This window comes from Mustela erminea, chromosome 10 (genome assembly GCF_009829155.1).
Source record: "Mustela erminea isolate mMusErm1 chromosome 10, mMusErm1.Pri, whole genome shotgun sequence".
Taxonomy (NCBI): Eukaryota; Metazoa; Chordata; class Mammalia; order Carnivora; family Mustelidae; genus Mustela; species Mustela erminea.
This window is the reverse complement of record NC_045623.1, coordinates 39252652-39275030: the sequence shown is the minus strand read 5'-3', so window position 1 is coordinate 39275030 and position 22379 is coordinate 39252652. Positions and strand designations below refer to the sequence as shown.

Genomic DNA, 22379 nt, shown 5'->3' with positions numbered 1-22379 from the left:
GCAATATACTTCTTAAGATTAATTTCAATTAATCAATTATGAAGGAAGGAATTCAGTTTTAGTAAAAGCTGTAGTTGTTTCCTTCTAGCAGTAGATGCCAGTAGAGTTCTTCTTTTTAATAAAAATCAAGTTGCCTAAGTACTTACATAGCAACAACTTCCTGGTCACATTACCATATATAGAAACACTGCTCTGCAGACTAAAGATTCTACTTTCTATAAGGACTTTGTAACAAAGGAAGCAGTTTTACTGAAAAAACAGTCCAGGTTTCAAATGTAGGGTTTTCACTCATCTGGTAAGGCTTACTTCCTCCCCCTCCTTCTTCTATTTACTTTGCTGTTAATAGCCTTAGGCATTGTTTTAAATAAATGAATCTTAGTGTTCTAGTTAGGACTCTGGAATATCTGTTCTAAGCTTGAGCAACCTTGAATATGTCTGGCTAAACATGTTAAAGATGATATGGTGGGGATGAAGTGTTAGGATTAGTTCGTTCATTTGGCAAGGGAATACCATGAGTTGAATATTTTGGGAAGGTTAATGTGTCAGAGATGAGTGATTGCAAGAAATGACTGGAAGCAGGGAAAACAAGTTATTTTAGAAATTCACATTTGCACATTATAAAAATGAAACCCAAAGAATGAACAAAATTTAGTAACTGTAGAAAAAAAGAGTTCAATGACATTGCATAAATAAAATTAAAACATTTTCAAGTATTTAATGATTTTACTTAGACCTTTAATTTGTTAGAAATGAATGCTTTCATTTTTAGGGGGAGACGAACCGTGAGAGACTGTGGATTCTGAGAAACAAACTGAGGGTTTTGGAGGGGAGGAGGGTAGGGGGTTGGGTGAACCTGGAGGTGGGTATTAAGGATGGCACATATTGTATGGAGCACTGGGTGTGGTGCATAAAAAATGAATCTTGGGACACTGAAAACAAAAATAAAATTACAAAAAAAAAGAATGCTTTCTTGAACATATTGAGTATATAATACATGCTCTATATTGATGAATTCAAGTAACATAATTTGAGACATAAATTTATAAACAGCAAGTTTTAACACAGAAGTTTAAATCAGTGGAGAAAGAAGAGAGCAATTTATTTTCTAAGAAATATGTTGGAAAATTCAGTGAAGAGGTGACACTTGGAGTGAGTCTCAAGGATGAAAGAAATTTCTCCTCTAAGACAGCAAGGCAGAGAATTAAGGGATTTCATCCACTTCAGGCCCTATAGTCCTTCCATGCTCTGTAGAGACTGAACAGACTGCAGACACTTGTTCAGTCCTGTTTTGTGTAAAGCACTGTCAGATGTTTAAAAAAAATTATCTATTCTTATACACACATGTTTACACAGAAAGCTACAGATTTTAAAAGCTTAGTATTATAGATACTGTTCCCTATTTGGTTACATTGATACTAATTTTATTACACAAAACAAAATATACAACAGTGGAGCTGTTACTTGGCAAAATTCATAAGTCAATTTGTGTGTGTGTGTGTGTGTGTGTGTGTGTGTGTGTGTGTGTTGTCCTAAACTGATAATATTATTGTTCCAGTTTATTCTATTTATTATTGTTGTTCCTATTCTATTTGTCAAGCAGCTGGCAGGAAATTTGGACTAAGATATTTTTAGGTAGATCCTCTCTCTCCCCCAAGGAGAAAAGCATATAGATTTTTCATCCTTTAATTAGTGTCAAAAGGCAAGTACTCGAGTTCATAATTAAGTGTCACAGGTTACTTTTTTCCTGCAATTGGCCAATGGCAAATTTTACTTTCTTTTAATCAAAGGAGTTGTTTCTAAGTCAGACCTAAAGTTAGGGATCAGTGAAGAAGTAGTACTCAGTGTTAAGTTTTAAAAATTAAGATGTTTCAGTAAACTAGAAGGAATTTTTTTTTTCAGTTGAAATGTTTTGCTGTGGCTGATTTTACGTAACTTTAAATCTTATATTTTGTTCATTTTTTCATATTTTAAAATGTACTGCTGATAAACACTTGTCAGCAGATGGTAAGTTTGATAAGCAGTACTCATATACTACATTTTTGTAGTTCCTGTATATATTAGACTTAAGTCAATGAGTTAGCAACATTCGGTTCTTTTTTTAAAGTGCTAGTTCAGATATTTCTTAGTTAAAACATGTTATAAAGTTGTTTTGCAAGGGCTTTTAATATCCATTTTATATGAGTTTTCAGTGAAAAGTTAACTGCTTATCAGGATTCATAAAATCTGTACATTAGCTGATTTCCTGAAAAAAAAAAAAAACCACACAACCTTTTTAACATATTATATTTGGAGAGTGGTTTGGCCTTGAATTGTTTGCATAGAGTTGTAATACATGTTTAACTAGTTTTCTTTTTGAAAAGTTTTTTTCAGTCTGTATATAAAGTCTTATCTTTAATGTTCTCACTAATATTAAACACTCTTAAGCATAAAACCATTTAGACTGATATTGCAAGTCTTTAAAATCCCCATCTCTAGTTGAGATGAAGGGTTTGCTAAGAAAGGCTCAGTAATGTACTGTTTTATATTAACAGGAAACAGAGCAGCAGTAGTGGTTTGAATACCCTGCAAACAGGAAGTTTGACACATGCATAGCTCTTAGCTTCTGTGTAAGAACTTGTTGAGCTCCTTCTGAAAATATTTTCATTTACTTTAAGTAAAGTGCAAATGCACATGAATGGCAGCTTATAAAGAACTACCCTGTAACCAGTATACGGGTACAACTGCTCTTCAGAAATTGGAAGGTTTTGCTAGCCGATTATTTCATAGACATTCTAAAAGTACTGCACATGATCAGAAAACTGCTCTGGAAAATGACAGCCTTCATTTCTCTGAGCATACTGCTTTATGGGACAGATCAAGTAAGTTTTGTTTGTTTTTTTTTAATGATACATTTTAACTAGAAGCTAAAATACTAATTGGAGTTTTAGAATCAAACATAAAGAACAATGTTTTGTCTTTTTGTGATTCATACAAGGACATTTTGCAGGATGAAGTTGCAAAATCCCACAAAACTTGATTATAAGTTGAACTGAATCGTGTAGTTCATTGTTTTGTTTTATATGTGACCATTAAGTCCCATGTCAGTAGGAAATTTTCTACAGAATTTTATGTCATGTCTAGTGAATATTAGTTTGTTTTTATTTTTTGTTCTTATATCAAAGTGAAAAGCCTAAATTTTAGAAAGAATAATCAGTTTATTTTTTAAAAAGTTTTTTGGATTTATAATCCTTAAAATTTAAAAGGGCAGAAGACTCTGGAATTTATAATTAAAGTTCTACTGTGTTTACCATTTTTTATTTTTAAGTACCTGTGTGAAAGTTACTTCAGGTTTTTTTATAAGCAGGATTTCTAATATGAAAGCATAGTATAATTACTCTATGTAAAATCTTATATTTATAACATAATAAATATCAAAAACTTTTATAATTTTATTTTATGTTATTTTAATTGTGGTTAAAGGAGGGAAAACTTGTTTATGCATACATCACATTCTTTCCAGGCATGTTAAAATGTTTGAACTTGGTGCTTTGCTAAAATGTAACCATTTTTGGTGACATGCACTTTAAAAGATAAATTTCAGGTATAAACAATACCAGTACCTCCATTCCACATCTCACCAAAAATACCCTCCCCAAGGTATTTTTGTCATTGTGATTAAAGGAACAATAGAATTACCCTTGGTACCTTTGCCCTTTTTGATGTGTTTGATGATCAAATAGCACTAGGTTTTGCTTTTTTCTGTTTATATATTCCATTGCAGTTTAAAACTCAGTTTAAAAAAATAAAACAAACCAAGAATGGTTTACAAAATTTAGTCCTTGGTTTTTTACAGTACCTTCATGGTTCTATAGAAGTTTATTTGAATGATTTATTTACTGCATCAGAATTTTTTTTTACCTTCTTTGAGCTGTTTTAAGGAGAAAGTAAAGAACACATATATTGTTAAAATTCTTCTTACTTGAAGGTTTTGATTGTTTATAATTAATCCTTACTGTAAAGCAGGTCGATAGATGAGGAATCTCAAATATCTTCAAGGTAATGAACTGTTAAATATTAGAAATAATTCTACATTATTAAGATTAACCAAACAGCAGAAGTTTGTTATTCATTCCACTTGTCCTGTTCTATTAAATTGCACTCTTCTAGGTCCCTTTGGAAATCTTTTTCATGCATTTGGAAGACCTTTTAATTAAGCATTCAATTAAGAATGGAGACAGTACTGAATTAGTTTCTGTTTCACTAGTACCTACTCCTCCAAAACAGACATAGTAGGTGTCTGTTTAGTAAATGTATCTCAAATGTGTTTGATGAATGAATGAGATCACAGGCTTGTAATAAAACTTATGTTTGAACCATACTGTCACCATTTTTTAAAAATGGATGGGGCCTGTGATGTTTTCTGAAACACATTTTAAAACTAACTATTGAAGATAACATCATGAGCATGATTTCTTTTAGAAAAAAGAGACTGATGGGGCGCCTGGGTGGCTCAGTGGGTTAAAGCCTCTGCCTTCGGCTCAGGTTGTGATTCTAGGGTCCTGGAATAGAGCCCCACATCGGGCTCTCTGCTCAGCCCACTGCCTACCTCTCTGCCTACTTGTGATCTCTGTCGGTCAAATAAATAAATAAAATCTTAAAAAAAAAAAAGAAAAAAAGACTGATAAAATGCTGTTAACATTTTTCTGAATTGTGATGTCACAAAATAAAATAAATAGTACACTTGTAACACAAGTAAAATTAGGTGCAGGCCTTGTAGCCCTGCAAATAATAGGCATGACACAAGAAATATTTAGAATAACTGAATATTCATTAATCACGTATTCTTCTACTCTCTTCTCTCTTTCATATCCCAAAAATATCAAAAGACACAATAATTTTATATACATAATGATGGGTATAGTAAACACAAGCTCTAGTTTTCTGTTATGGAGTGTGTTACTGTAGAGGAGAAAACACTGATGCAACAGAAACAGAAATCCTATCATTTCAAAATTCCAGGGTTTATTTTTGTGATGAAAGCACAAATTACCATTTACAGAGTGAGTTATAGAAGGAACTTTTACTATATGAAGTTTTTATGAAAACCACATTCTTCAAAGCTACTTAAAGCATTCTACTTGTATGACTTGTTTGACAAGAAAAAAGAATGTACTATCTCCTGATAATAAACATTCTGAATATGCTTGTTCCAAAAGTGCTATTTTAAGAAATCAACTAAGCACAGAAAATACATGTAATTTTTTTTAAATTGCCTGTTGAGTAAAGATTAATTACCAATTTAAGCATTTATGAAATGTAACAAGTTTTAATCCAAGTTTTTTCTCTAGTGATAGTAAATATAGGAAGAAATACAGTATAAAAGCCACACAGAACTGTGTTTTATCTTCTGTTATTAAACTAAGTAACAGGAATTCCTGTTTGATAACATAAATATTTAACAGCTGATTCCATCTACATATAAGTACAAGAAGTTCAAAAGAAAAACATGGAGGAATTCTGCTTTTTGTTCTGACTCAGAATGAACAGGAGTATTGATGTTCATTGAGTTCTCTTTGTAGCAAATGTATTATGGTTAGCTTTTAAATCTTCCTTTGATCATAAGTGGTATATCAAATTATACAATGCTGAACTTAATTGAAGTTTTCACGATTTAAATCTTGGACTTTATACACTTAATGAATGTCTAATAACATTTTAAGGACTAAATAGGTGAATACCATCAAACACTTTTTTTATTCTCCTTCCCCATGAATTGACAAGCTATTTTTCTGGTAGATAAAAAGCTGTATGAGTGAATCTTAGATTTACATATCATATTAAACAAATACACAATTTTATATATAGATTTCTTCAGGTAGGATTAGATAACTAAAATGGTTTATGAGGCCACTTTATCTAGTTAGTTTTACCTTTCCAAAGCTCATACGATCTTTAAGACAATTCACTTTCATGTTTCTTTTTTTTTTTTCCCTTGAAGATTAATTTATTCATTTTAGAGAGGGGCAGGGAGGAGCAGTGGGAGAGAGAAAAATCTCAAGCAGACTCCATACTGAATGTGGAGCCCAATGTGGGGCTGGATCTCATGACCCTGAGATCATGTCATGAATTGAAATCAATAGTCAGACACGTAACTGACTGAGCCACCCAGATACCACTTTCATGTTTATTTCTTAGGCCACTGAATCTGTGTTACTACAACTTCCTTTTTTTCCCCATTGTAACTTCTAAGCTAGAACACCATCCACATTATTCTTTTATCTGCTTTTTCTATCAGCAGCTATTCCATAAGTTTCTTGGTAGCAGTCCATTTTTAGTCATTTGGCAAATGTTTTTGAGAATTTACTGTATCATGGTCTACAAATGGGCTATGGGAAAAATAAGATCTAGTTCTTACCCTCAAAAACAAGAGTAGGAAGAGCAAACATACAACCAACATAATATTTAAGGTATAGTGAAATGGTTACTTAAAATTGTAAGTTTACTGTAGGAGCTTAGTGTAAGAAGAAATTAACATTAAGGTGAGATGGGATGACCTTTAAGAATATGAAGAATGAATCGACTTCTGAGACTCAGAAAAGGAGGAAAAGGTTATTTTAATATAAGAAAATAAATAACATACACAAATATGTGAAAACATGAAAATTCAGGGTTTACTTAAAAGACATGGTAAGATATTAGAAGGGTAGCCTGTAGATCTGATCTTGGAAATCTATCATATACTCAGAATTTTGAACTACATTCTAATAGACAGTGGGGAGCTAATCTGTTTTTTTAAAGTGGGAGATAATATATGTGCGGTCTTTGTTAAAAGGGCCTAAAGAATTTTAATTTTAACTAGCATAATAAAGGAAAAGTTAACTTGCTTATTCTGCCAGGAAATAAGCAGGAAATTTGGATACTAAAGATTTTCTGTTTGATCTGGGCAGGTATTTACAACTAAGACTTTTGGTCAGTACATGACCATGGCAAATGAATAGTCAGACACTGGATTCCCTTTACAATAACAGTACTAATTTAAGATGTTTCTTCTCTCTGGAATTCCTTTTCCTTTCTCCCACCAGTGGTAAGATCTGCTCTTACATTCAGACTCTGTTCAATTACTATCTCTAACAAAAATCACCAGAGCATTCTTTTCCTATTTTTCATTCCAATACAATTCATAATCTTTTTTCTTTGTTCTCCTATCATCTTATGCTCACTTCAATTATTGTTTATTTTATAGATTTAAAAAAATTTTTTATTTTTTAGTAATAGTTTTATTATTAAAGTTATATTACATTATTCCTTAAGTTACATATCTCCCATATTTGACTTTGAACTCCTAGAGGGCATAAATTTGTCAATTTATTTTTGGTATTACCAGCCTATTTCTCAATAAACACTGAGTTGTTTGTTAGATTGCCTTTAAATATCACTATGGTCTTACACTAACAAGCATTCTTTAATTTGTTCTATTATGATCTTTGCGATTTATTTCAAAGGCTTATGGTTACTAACCAAAAGCAGTAAGATGCTGGCCTGAACATGGAAAATACCACTTTCCAGAGGCACTAAACTCTTCAGCATTATCTGTGCATTTTTATCATGATTGCTTATAAGAACTTGAATAATCAGCAGACCTTATACTAAGCTAATGGGAAAATTAAGTAATTTAACATTAGAAAATGTTTCCATGGGCTACTTAGCAATGCCATATTGTATATCAAGTATAATAACATAAAGAGTAGCTTCTATTTGCTTGTGTTTTGCAAGAGTAACCATACTACATGGTTAGAGAAAAAGGAAGATTAAGTATATATTCTAGGTATTGTCTTGCTACTCGAAGTGTGTTGCCAATCCAACAGCATTAGCATCACCTGGGAGCCTGTTGCAAAGGAAGACGCTCTGGATGCCTGGGTGACTCAGTCAGTTAAGTGTCTGCCTTTGGCTTATGTCCTGATCCCTGGGTCCTGGATAGAGTCCCACATCGGGCTCCTTGCTTAGCAGGGAATCTGCTTCTCTCTCTGCCTGTTGTTCCCCCTGCTTGTGTTCTCTCTCTCTGACAAATAAATAAATAAAATATTTTTCAAAAAAAGAAAAACCCTCAGGCCCTATCAAACCTGAGTCAGAATCTTCATTTTAACAGAATTATCCAGCTGATTGATACGCACATTAAAGTTAGAGAAGCACTTTTTCCCTAGTAATATTTTAATCCTATTACCAAATAATATATCTTCATTGGAGAAAATTTGCAAACCTTAGAAAAGAACAACAACAAAAAAAAGAAATCACACAATTCCACCAAAAGATAACCACTGCTAAAACCTTTTGTACATATAGTCTTGTAGCTCTAGATATCTTTTGTATATATAGACTGCTTTTTGCATAGATAAACAAATTTCCACCAGCCCCTCAATTTGGATCTTTTAGTGCACAGTATTTTATTACATTTTTGCTTGTCATAAAGAGTTGTTATACAATACATTTTAAGATGGCTGTTTTGTATTCAATTGTATTCAATTTGTATTCAATTGAAGGATGTAACACTATTTAACTGATCACTGGCCATCTAGACTGTTTTTAATTTTTGTTATTATACAAAAAAATGCTGTGATAAACATCCTTTTAGTGAAATCTTTGTATATATTATTTTTATATTTTATAGGACAAATTTGGAGAACTGTTATGACTATTTTAAGACTTTTGTATTAATTACACCCCAGATATACAAGTAATATAATCTTTTGGAGTTGAATTTGTTTTCACTATTCAGAGAAGATGTTTAAATTCCCTGCCTTATTTTCTCCTTTATTATTAGTTTTTATCAGAATTCTCCACTTTTCAAAACTGATCAATTATTAGGAGCAAATGGTCTGAAAGACATATTTTAGTTGACAAATAGAGCATTATCATTATATGTTCCTTGGTAGTCAACAGACAATAATCTACTTGGAGATTCAGACATATTATAAAGTATATCACATACTTCTGATTGTGCAATATAGCTGTGACTCTTATCCCTTCATTCCCATATTCCCTGGGTGGAATATTGTCATATACATTATCATATGAAACATTTATCTATTGTCAGACATTGTTTTAAGGACATTGCATGTATTCATTCATGTAATTCCTTAAAAAGCCTAGTAGGGTTTACAGATGAAGAGAATAAAGCACATTGAGGGACAGTAATTTCTTCAAGATAACATACCTAAATAGGAAGAAATCTGAACCCAGGCAGTCTGGCTCCAAAGTCCATCTTTTAGTACCTATTCTGTGAAATCTTTCTGTATGTGTGTAAGAAAAATGGGTCTCTGGCTCGTATAGCAAAGATTTTGTGTCTTGGGTTTCTTGTCAGATGAGAGACAGTGTGTGCATTATGAAGACCAAGAAGATGAACAGGCTAGAAAGAGAAGTTTGAAAATAAATCAAAACTGGACTGATACATTCTCTGAAGGATTGAATATTACTTGCAAAGTCCTAAAATAATGGCGGTTTTTAACTGAGCTTTTAACTAGTTGTATAACTAGTATGGCCACTTATGATACAAATAAGGTTTCATCTTTTAAATATTCAGATTAATCACTTATACTAATCTGTTTATATTAGCACGACTGCTAAGTAGCTCTTTTCTTGGTGTCTCCTTCCAATCCCCTTTCACATACTGCTAAACTTTTGACAGTTTACTCATTACAGAGAGGCTAATCCTCCTTTCAAAGCATGAATAAAGAGGTGAGAATTTTGATTAGTATATAAGCTAGTGGTCTCATTTTCAGCTTCATTTGATTTTGCCACTGCTACATGGTTTCGTGGATTAAAACTTATCCCCAAGAATTTGATGTATACTTGCTCTTGATGTGATGACACTGACCCTTGTGGAGACCTTATGGTTCTTAATAGGAGGATGACCACCCTTTCCAGTGTTATGTTTATCCAAGCGATAAAGCACAGGATTTAGTTTCCTTAATTTATACTTAAATGCTTCATGAGCCTGACTTCCACGCCAGGTCAAATGTGTGACAATGGTATCTTTCAGCCCTTTCCCCACACTGTACCAAAATCAGCCTTCCTTTCTTGAACATCTTGTGCAGGAATAGCAAACTGGTTGTCTATAACTCAGATGTAGCTCACAGATAAATTTTGTTTGGTCCTCATGGTATTTTTTTAATAATTGAATTTTATACCATTATTTTTTATAAAAATATAAAATGATTTTTAAACAAAAGATTTCATATTAATATTGGACTTTAGTATCCTTGAACCATTAGAAAAGTGATTTCAGAGGCCCCTTATTCCATTTAAGAACAAATGGGCACTGAATGAATATCCTTTTTACTCAGGATTTATACTGTGTGATTTACTCTGTCTGGCCTTCTATTGTTTTGCCTATACGTCCTCTGTAGACACTAAATTTGGCATATAGTGCCTCTAATTTAAACCCTAAATCACCAACTCAGATTCTCCTTTCCTTTTTGATAAAGCTTGTTTAGTGTGCCTTCCTACTTATGGACCACAGATACTATCACTAAAATTCATGAAAGAAATTCTGGTAATTCTAAACCTTAGGAAGAATGATGTCTAGTTTTAATCCTTCCCTTTCAGGATCCCCATTTTATTTTTAATATAGATCTACTTACCTCCGCCTCTTTAATTAATTTTGTTTACCATTATGTATTGGGAAGGAATAGCCTTTACTAGCTCCAAAGGGTTTTTGTTAGGTCATTCCCCCCAGCTAATGAATGCCTGCTAGCCTTACACTTACATAATTAAGTTGTCCACTGAAGTGATTCTTCCCAGAGCAAAGAAGATTCTTGCTTCAGTCAACTGTCTCTACTTACATAGAGGAGCACTTGACAACGTTTTATTTTAAAGATTTATTTATTTATTGGAGAGTGAGAGAATGAGAGAGAGAGTGCATACATGTGCCCTTGCAAGCATGGGGAGGGGCAGAAGGTGAGAGAAAGAGGGAAAGAATCTTAAGCAGACTCCCCACTGAGCGTGGAGCCAGATGTAACAGAGGGCTCAATATCACAACCCTGAGACCATGACATCAGCTGAAATCAAGAGTTGGGGACGTAACTGAACCACCCAGGAAAAATGACAACTTTTAAAAAATTAAGTATAATTTATATACCATAAAACTTTGTCATTGGAGTTCAATGTAGAGTTCAGTGTTTATTAATAAATTTGTAGAATTGTGCAGCCATCTCCACAATTCATTTTTAGAATATTTCCATCACTTCAGAAAGTTTTATACCCGTTGGCAGTCAGTCTCCACTTTTCATCTAAACCACAGACAAACTCTGATGTTTTCTGGGCCTACAGATTTTCTTTTCTGGACATTTTCTACCTCTACAGATTTTCTGTCCCTATAGATTTTTGTCATTACAGATTTTTCATTTCTGGATGTTTTATATAAATGGAATTATACAACATGTAATCTGTTGTTTCTGACTTCTTACACTTAAAGTTATGTTTTTGATGTTTATCCATGTGAAAGAACATAAAAATAATTATTTTTTCATAAAAATAATTTTATTGCTGAATTATAGCATGCTTTATTGATATAATACATTTTGTTTAACCATTCAGCAACTGATAAACATTAAGGTTATTTCCAGTTTGGGATTATTTGGATAATGTCATGATAAACATTTGGATACAAGACTGAGCAGTTTTTCTGCTTTTAGTTCTCTTAAGCAGATATCTAGGAGTAGAATTGCTGGGTCAAGGCTAAGTTTATGTTTATTCTTTTAAGAAACTTACAAATTGTTTTAAGTGGCTTTACCCTTTTACATTGCCACCAGCAATATATGAGGGTTATAGTTTCTTCACATTCTTGTTAATACTTGATATCATTAGTCTTTTTAATTATAACCATTCTGTTATATGTGAATTGGTATTTCATTGTGATTTCAATTTGTATTTCCCTAATAATTGATGATGTTGAGCATATTTTCATATGTTCTTAGAAGCCATTTGTGTATCTTCTTTGGAGAAACATATTTTCAAATCTTTTGCCCACCTTCAAAACAGGATTTTTGCCTTCTTATTACCAAGTCTTAAAAATTCTATATATATTCTAAACACAAGTTCTTTACCAAATACATAATTTGCAAATATTTACTCTTGGTCTATGGCTTGTCTTATTTTCTTAAATGGTGTCTTTGAAGAGTAAAAGTTTGTGATTTTAATGAAGTACAGTTTATCATTTTTTCCTTTATACTTTGTACTTTTGTTGCTAAATCAAATCATTGTCTAACCCAAGGCAATGATGATTTTTATTCTCTGCTTTCATCCAGAAATCCATTTTTTTAGTTGTCTTTGTATTTATGATGTGAGGCATGGAGTGAAGTCCTTCCCCCCCTCCTTCGTATGGCTATCCAATTTTTACTGTACTTTTTTTAATCCAATTTTTAGCATCAGCTATCAGTTTCTTTTTTTATTATTTAATTTTTTTCAGTGTTCCAAGATTCATTGTTTATGCACCACACCCAGTACTCCATACAATACATGCCCCCCTTAATACCTACCACCATGCTCACCCAACCCTCCACCCCCTCCCCTCCAAAACCCTCAGTTTGTTTGTCAGAGTCCACAGTCTCTCATGGTTCATCCCCTCCTCTGATTTCCCCCAACTCACTTCTCTTCCTCTTCTCCCAGTGTCCTCCATGTTATTCCTTATGCTCCACAAGTAAGTGAAACCAAATGATAATTGACTCTCTCTGCTTGACTGACTTCACTCAGCATAATTTCCTCCAATCCCATCCATGTTGACACAAAAGTTGGGTATTCATCCTTTCTGACGAAGGCATAATATTCCATTGTATATGTGGACCATATCTTCTTAATTATTTTTATTAACATATAATGTATATTTGTCCCAAGGGTACAGGTCTGTGAATCATCAGGCTTACATACTTCACGGCACTCACCATATCATATACCCTCCTCAATGTCCGTAAACCAACCACCCTCTCCATACCCTCCCTCCGCCCAGCAACCCTCAGCTTGTTTTGGGGGATTAAGAGTATCTTGTGATTTGTCTCCTGATCCCATCTTGTTTCATTTTTTTCCTTCTCTAGCCCCCAAACCCCCCACTCTACCTCTCAAAATCCCCATATGAGGGAGATCATATGATAATTGTCTTTCTCTGATTGACTTATTTCGCTCAGCATAATACCCTCTAGTTCCATCCATGTCATCACAAATGGCAAGATTTCATTTCTTTTGATGGATGCATAGTATTCCATTGTATATATATACCACCTATTCTCTATCCATTCATCCGTTGATGGACATCTAGGTTCTTTCCATAGTTTGGCTATTGTGGACATTGCTGCTATAAACATTTGGGTGCACGTGCCCCTTCCAACCACTACATTTGTATCTTTAGGGTAAATAGCCAGTAGTGCAATTGCTGGGTTGTAGGGTAGCCTTATTTCCAACTTTTTGAGGAACCTCCATGGTATTTTCCAGAGTGGTTGCACAAGTTTGCATTCCCACCAACAGTGTAGGGGGGTTCTCCTTTCTCCATGTCCTCTCCTGCATCTGTCATTTCCTGACTTGTTAATTTTACCATTCAGATCGGTATGAGGTAGTATCTCACCATGGTTTTGATTAGTATTTCCCTGATGATGACTGATATGGAACACTTTTTCATGTGTCTGTTGGCCACCTGGATGTCTTTGCAGAAATATCTGTTCATATCCTCTGCCATTTCTTGATTGGATTATTTATTCTTTTAGGATTATTTGTTCCATTTCTTTGGAAAAAAATGGATGGTATTTTGATAGAAATTGCATTAAATGTGTAGATTGCTTTAGGTAGCATAGACATTTTTACAGTATTTATTCTTCCAATCCAGGAGCATGGAACATTTTGCCATTTCTTTGTGTCTTCCTCAATTTCTTTCGTGAGTACTTTATAGTTTTCTGAGTATAGATTCTTTGCCTCTTTGGTTAGGTTTATTCCTAAGTATCTTATAGTTTTGGGTGCAATTGTAAATGGGATTGACTCCTTAATTTCTCTTTCTTCTGTCTTGTTGTTGGTGTAGAGAAATGCAACTGATTTCTGTGGATTGATTTTATATCCTGACACTTTACTGAATTCCTGTACAAGTTCTAGCAGTTTTGGAGTGGAGTCTTTTGGGTTTTCCACATATAGTATCATATCATCTGCGAAGAGTGATAGTTTGACGACTTCTTTGCCTGTTTGGATGCCTTTAATTTATTTTTGTTTTCTGATTGCTGAGGCTAGGACTTCTAGTACTATGTTGAATAGCAGGGGATATAGTGGAAATCCCTGCCCTGTTCCTGACCTTAGGGGGAAAGCTCTCAGTTTTTCCCCATTGAGAATGATATTCACTGTGGGTTTTTCATAGATGACTTTGAAGATATTGAGGTATGTACCTTCTGTCCCTACACTTTGAAGAGTTTTGATCAAGAAAGGATGCTGTACTTTGTCAAATGCATTTTTAGCATCAATTGAGAGTATCATATGGATCTTGTTCTTTCTTTTATTAATGTATTGTATCACATTGATTGATTTGCAAATGTTGAACCAAACTTGCAGCCCAGGAATAAATCCCACTTGGCTGTGGTGAATAATCCTTTTAATGTATTGTTGGATCCTGTTGGCTAGTATTTTGGTGAGAATTTTTGCTTCTGTGTTCATCAAGGATATTGGTCTATAATTCTCCTTTTTGATGGGATCAAGATAATGCTGGCCTCATAAAATGAGTTTGGAAGTTTTCCTTCCATTTCTATTTCTATTTCTTTTTCTCTTTCTTTCTTTCTTTTTTTTCTTTTCTTTTTCTTTTTCTTTTTTTTTTTTTTTTTAACAGTTTCAGGAGAATAGGTATTAATTCTTTAAATGTTTGATGTAATTTCCCTGGGAAGCCAACTAGTCCTGGGCTCTTTTTTGGGAGATTTTTGTTGACTGCTTCAATCTCCTTGTGGTTAGGGGTCTGTTCAAGTTTTCTATTTCTTCCTGGTTCAGTTTTGGTAGTTTTTACATCTCTAGGAATGCATCCATTTATTCCAGATTGTCACATTTGCTGGCATATCATTGCTCGTAATATGTTCTTATAATTGTTTGTATTTCTTTGGTCTTGATTGTGATCTCCTCTTTCATTCATGATTTTATTTATTTGGGTCCTTTCTCTTTTCTTTTTGATAAGTCTGGCCACGGGTTTATCAATCTTATTAATTCTTTCAAAGAACAGCTCCTAGTTTCATTGATTTGTTCTACTGTTCTTTTGGTTTTTATTTCATTGTTTTCTGTTCGGATCTTTTATTATTTCTCTTCTGCTGGGTTTAGGCTTTGTTTGCTGTTCTTTCTCCAGCTCCTTTAGGTGTAGGGTTAGGTTGTGTATTTGAGACCTTTCTTGTTTCTTGAGAAAGGCTTATATCGCTATATACTTCTCTCTCAGGACCACCTTTGCTGTGTCCCACAGATTTTGAACCGTTGTGTTTTCATTTTCATTTGTTTCCATGAGTTTTTTCAATTCTTCTTTAATTTCCTGGTTGGCCCATTCATTCTTTAGTAGGATGCTCTTTAGCCTCCATGTATTTCTGTTCTTTCCAACTCTCCTCTTGTGATTGAGTTCTGGCTTGAGAGCATTGTGGTCTGAAAATATGCAGGAAATGATCCCAATCTTTTGGTACTGGTTGAGACCTGATTTGTGACCCAGGATGTGATCTATTCTGGAGAAGGTTCCATGTGCACTAGAGAAGAATGTGTATTCTTTTTCTTTGGGATGGAATGTTCTACTATATCTGTGATGTCCCTCTGATCCAGTGTGTCATTTAAGGCCTTTATTTCCTTGTTGATCTTTTGCTTGGATGATCTGTCCATTTCAGTGAGGGAGATATTAGAGTCCCCTAGTATTATTGTATTATTATTGATGTGTTTCTTTGATTTTGTTATTAATTGGTTTATATAGTTGGCTGTTCCCCTATTAGGGGCATACACATTTAAAATTGTTACATTTTCTTGTTGGACAGACCCTTTAAGTATGATATAGTGTCCTTCCTCATCTCTTATAATAGTCTTTGGCTTAAACTTAAAATCTAATTGATCTGATATAAGGATTGCCACCCAGCTTTCTTTTGATGTCCATTAGCATGGTAAATTGTTTTTCACCCCCTCACTTTCAACCTGGAGGTGTCTTTGGGTCTAAAATGAGTTTCTTGTAGACTGTATATCGATGAGTTTAGTTTTTTAATCCATTTTGATACCCTGTGTTTTTTGATTGTGGCTTTTAGCCAATTTACATTCAGGGTAACTATTGAGAGATATGAATTTAGTGCCATTGTATTGCCTGTTAGGTGACTATTACTGTATATTGTCTCTTCCTTTCTGGTCTACTACTTTAGGCTCTTTCTTTGCATAGAGGACCCCTTTCAATATTTCCTATAGGGCTGGTTTGTTGTTTGAAGATTCTTTTAATTTTTCTTTGTCCTGGAAGCTTTTTATCTCTCCTTCTATTTTCAATGATAACCTAGCTGGATATAGTATTCTTGGCTGCATATTTTTCTCATTTAATGCTCTGAATATATCATGCCAGTGCTTTCTGGCCTGCCAGGTCTCCGTGGATAAGTCTGCTGCCGGTCTAATATTTCTAGCACTCTATGTCACAGACTTCTTGTCCCGAGCTGCCTTCAGGATTTTCTCTTTGTCACTAAGACATGTAAGTTTTACTATTTGATGACAGGGTGTGGATCTATTTTTATTGATTTTGAGGGGTTTCTCTGTGCCTCCTGGATTTTGATGCTTGTTTCCTTTGCCATATTAGGGAAATTCTGTACTATAATTTGCTCCAATATACCTTCTGCCCCCCGCTTCTTCTTCTTCTGGAATCCTAATTTTTCTGATATTGTTTCATCTTATGATATCACTTATCTCTCGAATTCTCCCCTCCTTGGACCATATCTTCTTTATCCATTCATCTGTTGAAGGGCATCTTGGCTCTTTCCACAGTTTGGCAACTGTGGTCATTCCTGCTCTGAACATTGGGAATACAGATGAGATGGCCCTTCTTTTCACTACATCTGTATCTTTGGGGTAAATACCCAGAAGTGCAATTGCAGGGTCATAGAGTAGCTCTATTTTTAATTTCTTAAAGAATCTCCACACAGTTTTCCAAAGTGGCTACACCAACTTGCATTCCCTCCAACAGTTTAAGCAGGTTCCCCTTTCTCCACATCCTCTCCAGCACTTGTTGTTTACTGTCTTGTTAATTTTGGCCATTTTAACTGGTGTAAGGTGGTATCTCATTGTGGTTTTGATTTGCATCTCCCTGGTGGCTAAAGTTGATGAACATTTTTTCATGTGTCTGTTAGCGTTTGTATGTCTTCTTTGGAGAAGTGTCTGTTCATGTCTTCTGCCCATTTTTTAATGTGATTATCTGTTTTTTGAGTGTTGAGTTTGAGGAGTTCTTTATAGATCCTTGATATCAGTCCTTTGTCTGTAGTGTCATTTGGGAATATCTTCTCCCATTCCATGGGTTGCCTCTTTGTTTTGTTTACTGTTTCCTTTGATCAGCTATTAGTTTCTTAAAAAAAAAATCTGCTAGAATTTTTCATAGAAATTGTACTGAATCTGTAGATTAATTTGTAAAGAATTGCTCTTTTAACAATATTGAGTGTTACAATCCATGAAGATGAAATATTTCTGCATTTTATAGATGTTCTTTAATTTCTATGCAGTGTTTCCTATTTTTTTAGTGAAAGAGTCTTGTTAAAATTGATTTTTAAATATTTTATTTCTGTTAACACTGTTGTGAATGGAGTGGTTTCTTTTAGGTTTTTTGTTCCTAGTATATTAAAATGTTATTGATTTTTCTATATTAATCTTACATCCTATAATGTTAATAAACTCATTTTTTAGTTCTAGTAGTTTCTTTGTAGATTCCTTAAAATTTTCTACATATAGAATTACATCATCTGCAAATAAAGACAGCTTTCTTTCTTATCAATCTGTATGCCTTTTTTCTTACCTCATTGCACTGACTAAAACTTCTAACACAAAATCGCATAGAAGTGGTGAATGCCAACATCTTTGCCTTATTCCCATTATATATGAGGTAAGCTATAGAGTATCCCCCCACACACACATGCCCGTTTTTAGCTTGATGAAGTTCCCTTCTAGTCCTAGTTTGTTAAAAACTTTTATCACAGGTGTTGAATTTTATGGAATGCTTCTTCCTTATATATTCAGATGATTATGTAGTTTTGTCTTTTATTTTATTAATACAGCATATTTCCTAATTGATTTTCAGTGTTGAACCAACCTTGCATTCCTGCAACAAAGCCTACATGGTCATGGTATATAATCCTTTTTATATACTGTTGGATTAGGTGTGTTAATATTTTGATTGTGATAGTTGCATTGCGGTGCATATTGGTCTGTAATTTTCTTATGATCTTTGCCTAGCTTTGTCTAGCTTTGGTATCAAACATTATAGAATAAATTGGGCAGTGTCACATCCTCCTTTATATTCTGAAAAAGTTTATGTAGGATTGATACTAAATCTTTGGATGTTTCATAGACTCCCCTGAGGAAACTATATGGAAATGAGCTTTTTCTTCTGGGAACAATTTTAATTACTAATTCAACATTTTTTTTTAAAAGATTTAATTATTTATTTATTTGACAGACAGAGATTACAAGTAGGCAGAGTCAGGCGGAGAGAGAGGGGGAAGCAGGCTCCCCGCTGAGCAGAGAACCTGACTTGGGACTCGATCCCAGGACTCTGAGATCATGACCTGAGCCAAAGGCAGCGGCCCAACCCACTGAGCCACCCAGGTGCCCTAATTCAACATTTTAATTTGTTCATAGGTCTTCTCAGATTTTCTCTTTCTTCTTGAGTTAGTTTCACTAACTTGTCTTTCTATGAATTTGTCCAGTTCATCTAAGTTACATAATCAAGATAAAGTTGTTTATAGTATTCCCTTATAATTTTTTAAAATTTCTCTAATGTCAGTGATAATGTTCTTTCATTTTTCATTTGGGTAATTAATATCTTCCCTATTTTGTCTTGTTTTATTATGTTTCATGAGTTTTAATGTTTCGTCAGTCTAGCTTGAGGTTTATCAGTAAGACTTTGCTCTTATTCATTTTCTCTGTTGTTTTACTATTTTCTATTTCATTGAATTTTCCTCTGACCTGCTGTTTGGTTTTGTTTTAATTTGATCTTCTTTCTTGAGTTTCTTAAGGTAGAAGAAGCTTAGATTATTGTTTGGGACTTTTCTTCTTTTCTAATATAGGTGTTTAAATCTACAGATTTCCCTATAAGCTTTGCTTTGTCTCCATTTCATAAATGTTGATTTCTCATTGTAGGTGTTTTTAATTCAGTTCAAAATATTTTCTAATCATCCTTTAGATTTCTTTGTGATTTAAATCCAAATATTTGGGGCTTTCCAAATTTTCTGTTGTTGATTTCTAATTTAATTCTGCTGTAATGAAAGAACATATTTTGAATGATTTCTAGTCCTTTCTGATTAATATATTGTTTAGCTTATGCTTAATATGGAAATTTCCATTTGTGCTTGAAAAGACCATGTATTTTGATGATGTTAGGTGCTATGTTTTATAAGTATCAAATTTTAATGTTATTATTCAAGTTTTCTGTATCTTTGCTGATTATCTGTCTAGTTTTTCCATGAATTATTGAGAGGGGAATATTGAAATTTTCAACTATAATTGTTGAATTATCTAGTCCTTCTTTTAATTCTGCTATTTTTGTTTTAGCATTTTGGGAGCTATTTTGTTTAGTGTATATAGATTTCTAATTGTTAAATCTCTAAGATGTATTGGCCATTTTATCATTATGTCCTTTTTTGTCTGAAGTACTTTTTTTTTTCCTCTTAAAGTCTATTTTGTCTGATACTGATTTAGGTACTCCAGCTGTCTTATGGTTACTTTTTGCATGGTGTTTTTTTTTTCTTTTCCTTTCAATCTATTTATATCTTCAAATCTGGCTTTTGTAGATAGCATACAGTTGGACCTTGCTTTTTTATGATCCAGTCTGATAATTTCTGCCTTTTAATCTGTCTTTATTCCATTCATATTCAACGTAATAATTGATATAGTTGGATTTCCATCTTCCTTTGTGCTATTTGTTTTTTTTTTTTTTTAAAGATTTTATTTATTTATTTGACAGAGAGAAATCACAAGTAGTCGGAGAGGCAGGCAGAGAGAGAGAGAGAGGGAAGCAGGCTCCCCACTGAGCAGAGAGCCCAATGCGGGACTCGATCCCAGGACCCCGAGATCATGACCTGAGCCGAAGGCAGCGGCTTAACCCACTGAGCCACCCAGGCGCCCCTGTGCTATTTGTTTTTGATATGTCTTATAGTTTTTGTGTATTTTTCTCTTTTATGTCTTTAGTGTTAAATATGTATTGGGTACCATTTTAATTTCTCTTTGCTTTTTAACTAAATTTTTAAAAGATATTTTCTTGATGCTTAAGTGTTATAGTGTACATTTTATCTTATCACAATCTCCTTCAGGATAGTACTGACTTAATTCTAGTGAAATATAGCTATTTTAATCCAATATAGCTCCATTTCTTCTCCAGCTCTGTGTTATTTTCACATATAGTACATGTACATTTTTGTAAACCCAGCATAGCAATTTCATACAATTTAAGTCCTTTAAAGAAATTAAGAGAAGACAGAAAAGTATATATTTATAAAGTTTTTTACTTATATTTTTTACCATTTCCTGTATTCTTCATTCTTCCTGTCAATTTGAGTATTGTCTGGTATCATTTCCTTTCAGCCTAAAGGACAGCCTTAAGTATTTCTGTTTGCAACAAACATTCTCAGCTGTTAGTTATTTGGAAAGGTCTATTTTGCCTTTGTTTTTGGAGAATAGTGTTTTGGGTAGAAAATTTTTGTGAACAGGTTTGTTTCTTTTTTCTCTTAGCAGTCTGAACATATCATTCCACTGCCTTCTAACTTCCCTGTTTCTGGTAATTCTATTTTTTTTCCCTTGTACATGATTAGTCATTTTTCTCTTGCTGCTTTTAAGATTTTCTCTTTGACTTTGTCTTTCAAAAACTTGAGTATGATGTGTCTGGATATAGATCTCTTTGTGTTTATTCTAGTTGATATTGTTTGAACTTCTGTATCTGTGGGGTATTGTTTACCATCCAGTTGGATTTTCAACCAGTATTTCTTCAAATATTTTTTCTTTGCCCTTTGTCTTTCACCTCTCTTTCTAGGATTCCTATACATGTATGCTGCTATCCTTGATATCCCACAGATTTGTGAGATTCTGTTCATTTTTTCCCTATCTTTTGTTCTCTGTATTTTTCAGTTTGGATATTTGTATTGATCTGTCTTCACCTTCACTGATGCAGTGTTTGGCCTCAGAACTTCTGTTGGGTCTATGTAGTCAGTTTATAAATTTTGGTTATTGTACTTTTGAAGTCTATAATTTTTTTCTGAAGATTTTATTTTATTTATTTGACAGAGTGAGAAATCACAAGTAGGCAGAGAGGCAGGCAGAGAGCCCGATGTGAGGCTCAATCCCAGGACCCTGAGATCATGACCTGAGCCAACGGCAGAGGCTTAACCCACTGAGCTCCCCAGGTGCCCCTGAAGTCTGTAATATTTATATTATAAATTATTTCTCTTTCTGTATTGAAACATTATTATTATATTGCCATTACATTTTCCTTTAATTCTTTAAACATTTCCTTTTATTCATTGATGTATTTATAATAGCTGTTTTAAAGTCTTTTGTCTGCTAAATCCTATATCTTAGCCTATTCAGAGAAATTTTCTATTGACTGCCTTTCCTCTTCATTATGGATTATATAATATTTTTGTTTAAAAAATTGTTTTTTGTTTTTTGTTTTATTTTTTTATAAACATATATTTTTATCCCCAGGGGTACAGGTCTGTGAATCACCAGGTTTACACACTTCACAGCACTCACCAAAGCACATACCCTCCCCAATGTCCATAATCCCACCCCCTTCTCCCAAACCCCCTCCCCCCAGCAACCCTCAGTTTGTTTTGTGAGATTAAGAGTCACTTATGGTTTGTCTCCCTCCCAATCCCATCTTGTTTCATTTATTCTTCTCCTACCCACTTAAGCCCCCATGTTGCATCACCACTTCCTCATATCAGGGAGATCATATGATAGTTGTCTTTCTCTGCTTGACTTATTTCGCTAAGCATGATACGCTCTAGTTCCATCCATGTTGTCGCAAATGGCAAGATTTCATTTCTTTTGATGGCTGCATAGTATTCCATTGTGTATATATACCACATCTTCTTGATCCATTCATCTGTTGATGGACATCTAGGTTCTTTCCATAGTTTGGCTATTGTGGACATTGCTGCTATAAACATTCGGGTGCACGTGCCCCTTTGGATCACTACGTT

At 33.8% G+C, this 22379-nt stretch overlaps 1 protein-coding gene across 2 annotated transcripts in view; it reads left to right on the top strand.

Moving 5' to 3' along the window:
- Positions 1-22379, top strand: part of PRKACB (protein kinase cAMP-activated catalytic subunit beta) — a 129747-nt gene that overhangs the window by 56397 nt on the left and 50971 nt on the right. Inside the window, exon 1 of one of the 2 annotated variants that reach the window (XM_032361122.1) lies at positions 2572-2858. The exons of the other annotated variant lie outside the window; for it this stretch is intronic. Within the exon in view, the coding sequence (XP_032217013.1) occupies positions 2675-2858 (184 nt within the window). The 5' untranslated portion in view covers positions 2572-2674. Of the gene's footprint in view, positions 1-2571; positions 2859-22379 lie in introns of those variants that run through there. 2 annotated transcript variants of the gene reach the window in all.